The following is a 12,553-nucleotide window of genomic DNA, read 5'->3' on the forward strand; positions in this document are numbered from 1 at the left end:
TCTATGGGAATCGCATTCGATCTGCTCGAATGATCGGTTGGAATTTTTAAATCATTTGATGATTATAATATATATTCAATTGTTAATTTATTTTCTGATATCAAATTATAATGTTAAGCCCTATGAATTTTAAATAGACTTTAAGCTATATATTATATCGGTTGAATTGTTTCGATTCGTAACGATTGGTTGTTAAAGTCATAAAGTATCGATTTTATTTGTTTGTGAGAACATCTAAGGGTTAATAAACTGGATTTTAAGCGGCTACTTTTAACGTATCTTATGGGTACTTGATTGTTTTACCTTTTGTACCAACTATGGTGTGTTATTTTTTACTTTTCAGATTCTTGTTAAGTTTGAGGATTCGAGAAAACACAAGATAGCAGGTAAATTTAATAATTGTCAAAATATAAAACATGGTAAAGATGTGTTTAATACAACTTCTTTTGAAATAGTTTCAACACAATTTGTTCAATGGTAACAGGCGCAGTTGTCGTTACTGGTAATAATTGCTATATCTTAGGACCGTCTTCCACTGTAACGAAGTGCAGCTGTGTATCAATGGTTTACATGGAGCGATCTGACCTGCTCAACCCGGGCAACTTGATACCCTTTTATATCGATCCTCCAAAATTCTTGCATCTTACATCCCTCTATATTCATCCACGTTTATGTTCAATACTTTCCTGAACATGATCTTCATTATTTCCTACCTATGCTTATACCATGTAATGTAAATTACATATGACATTATTTATTCCACATTTTCTTTAAAACAGTGGTAAGCCTTGTTAAAATTACTCGCAACTTAAATAACTTTCTCTGTAACATCTGCCTGCTATCAGTAGTTTATGAATACAAAATTAAGTCGTTACATTTTACTACTTAAGTTTTTATAATTGTGAAAGGACATAGAGAATGTAGTTAATGGTTTTTTGTTCATTTCTAAGTGCTTTCTTGTTTATGTATCAGTTGTCTTTGGTTACATTATTTTATTTGTACGTTTTGTTATTTCTGTAATATCCATGTAAGTAGTTAAGTATTGAATGTACTTAAGCGCAGAAACTGAAGTTACTTGTTAATGTAAATATTAGCACGAGTTGTATAGCATAGCGATGAGATTGTTCCAAAGAGTAACCGTGTTCCTGGTACTGAGAGTTCCAAAGGAAAGAAAGGTGAGTTTTAGACAGACAAGTCTGATAATTTCTACCCTAAAAACTATGGTGGCGACGCTACCAGAAGTTCTTTAATCTATCATTTATATCAGAAAGGCTTTATTTTTGTTAAACATAGTTCTGTACAATAACTAACTACAACATGAAAACGTCAATAACAAAATATCAACTCCAGCTCCCAGTGTCACTTTAAGTGAGTGTAAGTGACTCACTTACAACGGGTGCATTTTAAGCAACAAGACGAATACCTTAATAAAAATAGTGTTAAAATTTTACCACGGATAACTTAGATTAGTCTCAATTATAAACAGGAGACAAGCAAATTCCCACTCCATTCTACAGACTACGAAAGAATTCCAAAGCAGCTTTAAAAAAGCCTAAAGTCTTCTCAAAGGCTAAGATATGCGTGTCCCGGCTTTTGAAGTCGATGGCAAATTGATCCGATGCTTAGACACGTCTAGTGCATAGATTAACAGCAAGAGCACTTGTCTTTAGAAAGCCTTTTTGAAGCCTTTGGTACCAGGCTGTTGTCTACGCGTTGGTACTTATTTGGTAAGTATTTTATGTTTGAAGGTTGTTAATGGAAATATGTAAAGAGTTCAAGATACATACTTAATGAAAGACAAAAGTAACTTTGATTCCTATATGATGACTGTCACTAGAGGATGACGATAAGAATTTTTAAAACTGCCATATGAATTATCATGAAGTCTACAAACTTATTTATTTAATTGAATTTTATTGAGATTCATCCTTCAGGTCATTCAGAAATATTGATACTACTACCTACCTAATATTGATACTACAGGGAAATAGGTTAAACAGATACACAAATAGTAACAAAATATTTCACAAACAAACTCAGACTTTTACATAATCTGTAAGTAACACATCCTTAGCCTCTTGAGACCAACACAACATTTGACAACAACATCCGAATGGATCAAAATATAGAGACATAATTAACAATCAACAAGGTACATACGATAATCGAATCGAAATATCGATTCAAATCAATTAAGAAACCGATATATCGATATTAATACAAAACTCGTATAAAGCCTTGACATCACATTACACCTGCTTATTGCAATAGGCTGAAAATTAAACGAGCGATTATTAAAAAAAGTTGTTTTTTTCCAAGTTTCGAACAAAGAAAGTTATTTAAAATTGTAAATTGCGCATGTAAAGAGGTTATGGTAAGTGGTATTACTGGTTAACTTACCTATATGGTAATTAGTTTGTTTGTCATTATTGTCATGGAACTTTTAATAAGGCTTAATGATATGGAGAATCTAGTCAATTGCTAGTGTAAAATAGGATGGAACTGTATGTAATTGAAAAATAAAGAAATAGATAATAAATAAAAAAAAGTGGAAGGCTAATGGGGGAAGCCTTTGCCCAGCAATGGGACAGCACAGGCTAATAACAAAATAATAATAAAAAAAAATATGGATAAGTTGCTTTTGACGAAATTTGGACTACCTTAATATTTTTATTTAGAACAATTGAGCGCATCCGGATAAAAAGTTCTTAAGTATCGCATAGCCTTCATCAATACATGGGCTTCTAACACTAAAAGAATTTCTCAAAACGGGCTTGTAGTTTCCAGGTTTAGCGATTTTTTTACAGCTTGAATATTCTACAAACATACAAATTAACGAACTCACTTTAAAACATTAGTGTGGAATTAGGACTATATTATTAATATTTGAAGTGTGCGCTTTAGTCAGCGGTTTACCCATTTAGTTAGATACTTATGTTAACCATTCCCCTGTGCAATTATTTTCTGCATAGGAATTGTTTAACAATACTTCTTCTAACGCATGCAAACACACTACGGATTACAAAATCCCTTTACATAGATAATAATATCTTCATCCCGCATCTCATTTAGGATGGGCAGAGTACCTTCAACGAATTAACAAAAGACCACTAAAAATAATAGATATCCTCACAAAGGGACCCTAAATACGGTCAGCAGAATAATAATTATATTCAAATAAGGGCCAGGTGTCCATTAGAAACTGAAAAAAACTATCAATTGTACTCTGAGTTCTTTATTAGAATTCCTTTACTGACCCTACGCAATTCAGGCGTAAATTGTCTATTGTTTCTTGTAAATGGATTAAGGAAATTAGACCTTAGAGTCTTGAAAATAGGGTTGAATTTAGTTGCAGGTTTTGCTGAAGAGTTTTGTGTATGTAAAAAGTTATGCCCAAGTTTGTTTGTGTGACTTTGAGATATACCTACTGATAAAATAAAGTAAAATTAAAGGTGCTATTGTATAAACACTATAAACCTTATTCTAAAAATAGAGTGATAGACAGTCCATTTTCTTTTCCTTGTAGTAGGTAAATAACATTAAAATATATGGTATTTTATTTACTAATATCTCCAAAAATATACACAAAAGTACCAATCAAACAAAAATAACAATCCATTTTCATAATAAAAAGAGCTAAAAATTCGTGTCAACCTCAAAATACCACCTAACCCTAAAATCTCAACTTAAAATTCGCAACGAAATCCGCGCGCAAAACTGAACACTGAAGGGTTAACTTCGGACAATATGACCCCTATTATTGACATTGCATAATTACGAGGGTTAATTCTAATGGACACAAAGGGTCAGGTAAACAGCTGGTGGGTACACAATGCACTTTGCAGGACAGGGTTGACCTCCAAAATAAGGAAGCTTAACCTTTGTTTGATCGCAAAAAAACTTAAAATGCAGGGATTATTATAGTGCTTAATTACAAATATTAAAAAGGTCTTGAATAACGATGGATCTTTGTTATAAGTTGGATAAAAAAATCTCAAAGTTTTCGGATGAAAGGACCAACACATAGGATAGTAGGTACCTATAGTTAATTATTATTAGAAAAATGCAAGTTTCGTTAATGATATGATGTGATGAGGTCAGAGATCAGATCAGCGATGGCAAATAAAAGTTCAATATAACAATATAAGTAGATACATATTATGTTATATCCAATTTTCATAACAACATCATGCTTTATTAAGCTTTATAGTAAGTAATCTAAAAAAGTACCTAAGAGCGTGATATTCGTTTATGTAAAATATAAATAAAAAGTACCTAAACGCTCTACCTGTAGGTACTAGAACTCTTGAATTAAAAAAATCTCAATTTTTAAGAAAAAGAACAAATCAAAACTACTCAAATATATGACACGTTTTACTTGCTCAGTTACACTAAATAAAAAAAAAGAAAATCAAAATACTTCACTAGTCAACCAAAGTGCTGACACTGCCATCTATGTATTTAAAAAGAAAAGTGTGATACAGCGCCATCTATCAGCATTCAGTTGAACTACTTACTATAATATACTCATGATACTTCCAATATCATGGTACTAGGGTGAGGAAACCTCGCTGTTGCTAGTACAATATGATTACTATAGATGGCACTAGCGGGAATATAATTCAAATGGATTTAAAAATAACAGGTACTGTAGAAAGTACAAAATAAGGTAATTAATAGGTTTTAGGAATAAAATCAAGTAAAGATTTTTTATATTTATTGTTTAACAAGCGTGAACTTTAAAAGAATGACCAGCTCGTCTTTTTGTACAAATTCAGTTTTGAGTCAAAGAATTCATAGTCCTTTTCCAAACCCTTCAAGCCCAAGAAATAAGGAAAATTATTCTGAGTAGCCAAATAAAATATACCTTGAACATTCCTATCAGTATTTGGTCCTAAAAGGTTTGTTATAACTGGATTTTTATCGTAACAATCTTTGTTCCTCGCCTCTTGTACGGAATCACATTTCATGGCTATAAAACTATTAGGGTTCATTAAAGCCGCGATCCAAATAGTAAAAGACCTTATATGGCTGCAAATAACCTCACAGGGAACCCAAAAGAAATCTCCAGGTTGAAATTCCCCGCCATTGACATAAAAATTTACATGGCCGACGGGTGCCGCCATTCCGTACCCATCAATATTAGTTTCGACCACATCAACAAAATCAGCGTCAGTCTGGTCCAACCGGTCCTCTGGTCCTAAATTTCTGAAGCATGGACCAGACGGGTCTAAGCCTGTTAACCTAGATATATTCATGCCTGTTTGGAGCCTGTAGTTTTTGGCTATAAAGCTGATGGTCTGGGCTCCTAGACTGAGACCGACGAGTTCCAGATTTTGAGGGTTTAAGCCATATTGGTTGAGGGTAGCGAGCATTTCAGCGACGTGTTTTCCGATGGTCCGCATATTGCTTGCAGCTCTGAAATAGAGAAAAAATCGGTTAACGGCAGGAACCTGTCATGAATCTTGTTTCACACGATTATAAGATTTGACGAGATCTCGATACAATGAGGCGGACACTTATTTCCTAATGTAACTATGTACCTCCAAAAAACATTAGCTCACAAAGTAAATAACAACAGAGAATTGGAATATCAATTGTTAGTAATTTAGTCTCATCCTCATCTTACTTAATATTGCAAGTGTGAAAGAACCTAAACTTATGTTTCTTTGTAATGTATTCAAGCTCGAGCGACTGAACCGTTTGAGAAAAACTTTACTTACATGAAGTTAGGTGGTCTCTGGAGGCGGTGACAGACTTATTTTTATCCTAGAGTTTTATTTCAATAATAACCAAAACATATAAAATACTTACACAGGATAAGCAACAGTCGTAAACCTATTAGTATCCAACAGAAAGACATTATACCCCATCCTTTTATAAACCGCTCCGGCTGTCATAGCAAACGGCAACTGGGGATGATCAAGAAACCCCCCCACATACATGACAGTTTTCTTCTTAAAGTCGATATGGGGGTCTTTGGCTAACTCCTTCATTTGATAGTAATTGTACTTCGGTTTTGGCCATAAGATGTTCCCTTTTGTCTGCACTGATATCGTCAGGTATTTTAGGTCTGATAGAGGTATCGGTTGGGGTGTTGTTGTTCCGGGACCTGGGAAAAATAGGATTATTTTAGTAAAAAGTTGGTTTCAGAAGTTGCAAGAGTTACTGCTTCACGTGCCAGGATAAAAATATAGAGATAGTGTAGATTCCCATCTTGTGCACACTCCCGTACATCTGCAGTTCATACAAATTAAGATTCCGATCGAACTATGCTTAATTTTATTTTAATTATACAAACGCCAATTTTTCGACGCCCTTTGTTAGTTTTATGTTTCTTCTTATGTAAATATAGATATCGTTCAGTAAGTAGGTATGTCTTATTTTATAAGCAGGTCTGTATACGTGTTTTTATAAATAAATTGACACCAATAGAAAAAAAATATAATACAAATTATACCTAGATTTTTTTTTTTGGTTCAAATGACGTATACTAAAAATCACTCTGTTGACCTACAAAACTTTGTAACTCCTTCAGTAAAAATTCCGATCCTTGAAAGTTTATCAAACAACAAATATTCATTTTCTTTTGTCATCAAAACAAATAATGTTCCTACACGTCATTTTGAGGTGGCTATCGTAAACAGCCCACACCTTGCTTGGAAGAAAGGTGACGAATACTGCATTGTCGGATTTACTTAAATGGTTGACAACCATGTAAATCAGACCCACTTTGATTGATTGAAAATCTACTTTAAGAAAATATTCGACCGAATCAAACTGATAACGATAGAAATAAGTTTTCTAATACTCTAATTATTTTGGTTTGATCTATGACCACAGTATGGAGCTGGATGCGAGCAGCCGCAAATCGATCGCAGTGGTGTGCACTTGGAGAGGCCTATGTCCAGCAGTGGACTGCGATAGGCTGATGATGATGATGATGGTGATGACCACAGTCGTGAAAAAATATCTTAAACGAAAGCTCTTTATCAAAATCTTTACCTAAAGTAGTTAGAGCAGTTATCAGATTTGTAAGTTTAAGCAAGGATAAGAATGAGGATAATCTTCAATGTCACAGTAATGGCCTTTACGCCATTAAATATAATAATAAACAGATCCTTAGCACAGGATTATTAAATTAAAAGTGAACCAAATCACGGGATAGTACCCAAGGTACTAGATGCTCTAGGTTCCTGTCCGGAGGGACTTGATTTGTTTTATATTCTTCAAAGATATAATCAAAGTCAGTCTCGGGTCTCTCGTGGATGGAAACCTCGGAGATCAGACGGCTCCGGTACGAACCCGAAAAAATGGAAACATGATTTGAAGAAATTGATAGGGTATTTTTTTGACTATACGAAGGACAAAAATAATTAATTTGACATTCACATAAAGTTCTAATTTTGGAATGAACAAAAACTTTCAGTTAAATTTTTTATCAACCAGGAAAAAAAGATCTTATCTAGCTACTTACAATCAGCCAAATATCCCGCAGGATATCCCTCTATAGCTTTAGAACTATACATACAAACAGACTCACAAACAAACACCATAACGAACAAACAAACACGGTACATAATAAACAACATAAATTATTTTTCCGAATATTTTTGGGAAAAAAACGTCGCGAAACGTGTAAAGTCGGTTACCAAGTGCTCATTGTCAACAGAAGGATGAAAAATACATTTTGTATGAGTGTACAACTCCAGTTAAAACGCTGATAAAGTCACCTTGTTCTTGATAAATTATATCTTTAGGGTTTTTTTGTTGGATACAATAGTTTTATTCTGCAAACATAACAATTATAGAGATGAATATGTCCTGATAAGACGATAATATTCATACATTATTCTATAACTATTTTGTTTCAGGGCGTCATTCTTTTAAAGTACCACACAATGCAAACTTTTAGTCATCCGTTAGTTTGTTTGGGCTCAGAAATCAGTGTGAAGATGAATGGCAGTACGCACATAACAAAGATCATATTTATTATTTATAGGCAGAAACGTGATTGGAATCAACATTTTCTATAAAGAAAATTTTTGCCATCAGCTCAACTATCGGCCTACTCTTCAATGTGCTCGGTGCGTAAGTTTAATTTGAATTTCATTTATTGATATGTACATTTGTCTTTTGATCATCAAATATAACAGAGGTCTTTTTTGATGTCGTCGTCCTATAGGTAGGTAGGAAGGTATTATTTACCAAAATACAATTTAATAACTTGGATACTGTATGATCGTTTAATAAAAACTTGTTTACTCGGGGGTATTAATAACTGTGTTTAGTTGTAATTGTAGCAGTAGGTAGTACGTTGGATTATTTTTGGTATTTTTTTTTCTTGAAAGGTCGTTTTATCGTGTCCATTTTTTTAAATGCTAATAAAATTATAAATGCAAAAAATAACTATCTGTCTGGTGCATTTTCTTGTCAAAACTACTGAACCAAAATAACATAGACTTCTTTTTGCCTAGGTGCGGGAAGTCTTCCTTCGAAACGCGGATGAAACCGCGGGGAATTACTAATATTTAAACATACATAGTTATTAAAATATACTTTGAATCAAACTATGTTTTTGTAGGTATTTGAGGTAAAAAACGTAAATTATTGTATAATTTAAAGTGACTTAGTGAACGCAATTTGGAGCATTGGTTGGCAACAATATCATTGATGACGGGTATTAAGCATCATCATATTCGGTGATCACGAGACTTTATTTAAATAAATGCTATGTGAAGAACAGGAAAAATATATCTGTTACTTAACTGCTTGTAAACATGTCGCCAAGGGGAGGTGGCTATTGAGCTTCTTGTGATCCCGGGAAAGGTTGTGGGAAACAAGCGGACTGATAAAACAGAAGCGGCAGTAATTTGGCTCATCCTCACTACATGAATGCACGAGGAGGGCGGCCATCAGAGAGGAGTGATGTCGTGTTGTGAAGCTTTCAAAAGAAGAACCCAGCAGAAGAAGAAGTATGCCAGCAATTAAAATACAATAGAACATCAATTGAGTTTCACGTACATGACAAACGGATAGGTTTATCCGACTTGCCAAAAAGGAGGAGGTTTTCAATTCATATATTTGTTTTTTTTTACTAAACGATTTTTGAAATATGTACTTACAATCATCAATATCTTCAAAATCACCAGCACTGATAGATTGAACAAATAACATAATTGGCAAAACATTAATCAATTTCACTAAACCCATGCTTATGATATGATACGATAAATCCTTAACTACTTTTCCTTTTATTTTGTAGAACCAGCATCTGTCAGCGGTGTAATACGACTACTAAGATAACTTTCAAGTTACATAATGTTCATGGCATTATGTAAATGTTAAATTCATATTTAACAGGGTTGAAATATAATTCTTATTTATTAGGTTCCACCACTGGTTTTACCCGCATTCCCTGGGAACTACTCCGCGTACGTACACGGACGAAAAGTTGCCGGAGTAGTACGTAGTTCAATTATATAGCTAATGATATCGAGGAAGGCCTTCTGAATGGATCTAACGCTGAAATACTTTTTCGAATCGGTCCCTTAGTTTCTGAAATTAGTGCGTTCTAACAAACTTTTCAGCTTTACAATATTTTTATAGATACATTCTAGGTCACTGATTGCCAGAAGCCACCTATGATCTATCAAGCTACCTAAATATTTTTAAACATTCTTTTTTACATTAATTTATCACGGGCCATCCCTGATTATTTTCCTTTATGAAAATATCCCGTATTGCAAATGACAACCCGCATTGGATGCGTTTGTTACATACCTTTTTGTTTAGTTCATTGCTACTGATTGATGATTTTAACCTAAAAAATAAATAGAAAAAAGATAAGGTGTATTGTTCCTTTAGACCAATTAGAAAAAGATATCAATTTTAATATGATATACTTAACTACTTCATCATACTGATAAACATCATCATCATTGTCCTCCTGCCCTCATCCCAATTTTATTCGGAGTCGGCGCAGCATTTAGCATTGTCATCTTACAAGATTTTTTTTTTCTGGCAATGTCAATTTTCACAAAATCCATCCATAGTTTCTTTGGTTGGCCTTAGATACAAATGCCAATTTTGTTTGTTTGTTTGTTTATTTTATAAATCGGTATGCGCCTGACAATTCTGTGCAATTCTTCTGACTAAAATATGATGCTCTAAATATTTATCTAGGAGCCAAATGCCTGAACGTACGCAGGAAAAACTACGGGTAGAATCTAGTTTTATATTTTACTCAGCAGTAGCTCTTATAACCATTATACCTAAATAATAATAGGATTATGATACCAGAGATAGTGCAAAACTAGAACGTGTAAGTGAATGTTATCGCACAAACGATCGACAACTTACCGTTTCTTGCAAAAGTTCAAGGTTTTAGATCATGAAGCTTTCGAATTTGAGTTTGTTGTTTTCTATTAATATAATATACTAACTTTTTCTCTTGGTTTTGCCTACACAGGTCATAAGAAAACGATTTCATGGTCTTGAATTAAAAATATGGTCAAATATCTCTTTGATTAATCGTCGAAATATTAAAATTGATTCATCAATTTAGCCACGCATATTGTCGCTAGAGCCAGTTATCTAAAAAGGCGATAGGTAATTATATTTTAACCAGGTAGCTACACGAAGTACGTAGTTCCCTTGGAAGGAAGGTGTAACTGAGGGTGGAATATACACGTATTATCTAAAATGTTATGCTATGTGATACTTTTGATGCAATTACAAAAGCACCTATGTTTAGTTTCTTGCATTGAGAATGTAAGTATTTAAGAGTTCGACTTTCTCTCCTGAAACATATTATACCTACTGAATGAAAAATGGCTGATTATCTAAAAACGGAGTACGGAAAAGAAATACTTTCACGACAATAAAATGCTATTAGCATCTGTCGTGAATAAAGTGAACCTACTTATAAAAGAGATGTCATTCAGTAATGTACAGTCATCGTAAAAAATTGTAGCCTTTTTTAACCGACTTAAAAAAAGGAAGATCTTCAGTTTGACATGCAAGTATGTATGATTGTAAATTTGGCTGAACCGATTTTGAGCTTTTCAGCAAAGTATTTGTCAGACTTAGGAGAAGGTTTTAGGTAGGTATATCTACTAATTGAAGTTAGTTTTATTTTTCTTAGAAATTCCTCCATGCACTTACCTATTTATTTTATTTAATCAAAAATAGTAAACGCTTATGCCTAAATGTACGAACCTACAGAAGTTTGTTAATACAATAATAGTGCATAAGTATGAGCTTTTATATAAAAAAGTAGATAAAACAATATAGTATAGCTATAATGGACAAACAAAATTCCAAATTACTTATTTATTTACCAAAATCTGCTCAGGGCTACATTATAGGTACAATCAAAACTTCTAATCTTTCACCTTGTCACCGACTGTACTTAAATTCTTTATAGGTGAACAAAACCGCGACATAATGACAAATCCATTGCAGTTATATTGTACCTGATAATTATATTTAATGCTTGCCAAGATGACCTTAATGACATTACTTTTCTTATACTGTACAATTGTTAATCTTGCAAAGAGTAATATTTTTTTCTAAGTAGAAAAGCTACATTCTAGACACCAATGACTGTGTTTCGGATGGCACGTTAAACTGTAGGTCCCGGCTGTCATTGAACATCCTTGGCAGTCGTTACGGGTAGTCAGAAGCCAGAAAGTCTGACACCAGTCTAACCAAGGCGTATTGGGTTGCACAGGTAACTGGGTTGAGGAGGTCAGATAGGCAGTCGCTCCTTGTAAAGCACTGGTACTCAGCTGCATCCGGTTAGACTGGAAGCCGACCCCAACATAATTGGGAAAAAGGCTCGGAGGAGGAGGGGGTCACAGAAACTATTACTAGGTACTTATTAGTTTGTTACTCTTGATCCAAAACCTTCTTGACACATTTTTATGCCACTCTACACTAAAAATATCTTATATTATGTCAAAATTTACTTACTGCAATAAATAGATCTCACGGGAAGCGGGTAAAACCGCGGAGAACCGCTAGTTTTCTATAAATTATTAAGAAAATAATCGGTATTCGGTATTAAGGCATCTTGCGTCTGGTTAATTGGAATCACTTCAAGGCCGCGTGGCCTTTCCACCTTTGAACAAAACATGTTATCGTACATTAATGCGAAAATTAATTAAAATAACGCACCGGTAGATTAGCTTGATTGTGACCTTCGACGATCCTGGAGGAAAACATCCTTAATACGAAAGTTTGTAAGGATGGATACGGGTATGCTTTACTCTTTTACAACAAAACATTTTGATGAAATAAAACTTGGCAATAGCATAGGGTATCAGAATTAACAAATTTCTACTTTTTGACAATGTGTGGGGAAGTCATTCACTGAAAATGTATATTAGACAAACAAATAACCAGAGAGTTTTAAAAAGGTCTATTTAAAGGCCTTTTTTAAGACTTGGGTAGAGTGGGTCCCTATCTCCTATCCTACTGAAGATCGATTTTTCCTATCTAGAGAGATACAGTACACAGTAACTAAGACAGTGGCAAAACGAACTTCGTA

At 33.8% G+C, this 12,553-nt stretch overlaps 1 protein-coding gene across 1 annotated transcript; it reads right to left on the reverse strand.

Annotated features, from left to right (window-relative positions):
- Nucleotides 1-4,700: 4,700 nt before the first annotated feature.
- Nucleotides 4,701-7,683, reverse strand: LOC124635105 (lipase member H-like). Its single transcript, XM_047170897.1, has 3 exons — nucleotides 7,478-7,683; nucleotides 5,815-6,112; nucleotides 4,701-5,418 (listed from the first exon to the last, which is right to left on the reverse strand). The coding sequence occupies exons 1-3, from the start codon at nucleotides 7,590-7,592 to the stop codon at nucleotides 4,740-4,742; spliced, it is 1,092 nt and encodes a 363-aa protein (XP_047026853.1). The 5' UTR covers nucleotides 7,593-7,683; the 3' UTR covers nucleotides 4,701-4,739.
- Between the last annotated feature and the right edge of the window lie 4,870 nt (nucleotides 7,684-12,553).

The sequence above is a fragment of the Helicoverpa zea genome, chromosome 12 (genome assembly GCF_022581195.2).
Source record: "Helicoverpa zea isolate HzStark_Cry1AcR chromosome 12, ilHelZeax1.1, whole genome shotgun sequence".
NCBI classification, from domain to species: Eukaryota; Metazoa; Arthropoda; class Insecta; order Lepidoptera; family Noctuidae; genus Helicoverpa; species Helicoverpa zea.

Excerpts from the sequence above, each read along its gene's own strand:
- LOC124635105 (XM_047170897.1), bottom strand. The coding sequence starts at position 7,592 with ATGTTGTTTATTATGTACCGTGTTTGTTTGTTCGTTATGGTGTTTGTT. Across the intron at positions 6,113-7,477 it reads TGCGGGATATTTGGCTGATT|GTCCCGGAACAACAACACCC; the intron begins GTAAGTAGCTAG and ends TATTTTTCCCAG. Across the intron at positions 5,419-5,814 it reads ACGACTGTTGCTTATCCTGT|AGCTGCAAGCAATATGCGGA; the intron begins GTAAGTATTTTA and ends TCTCTATTTCAG.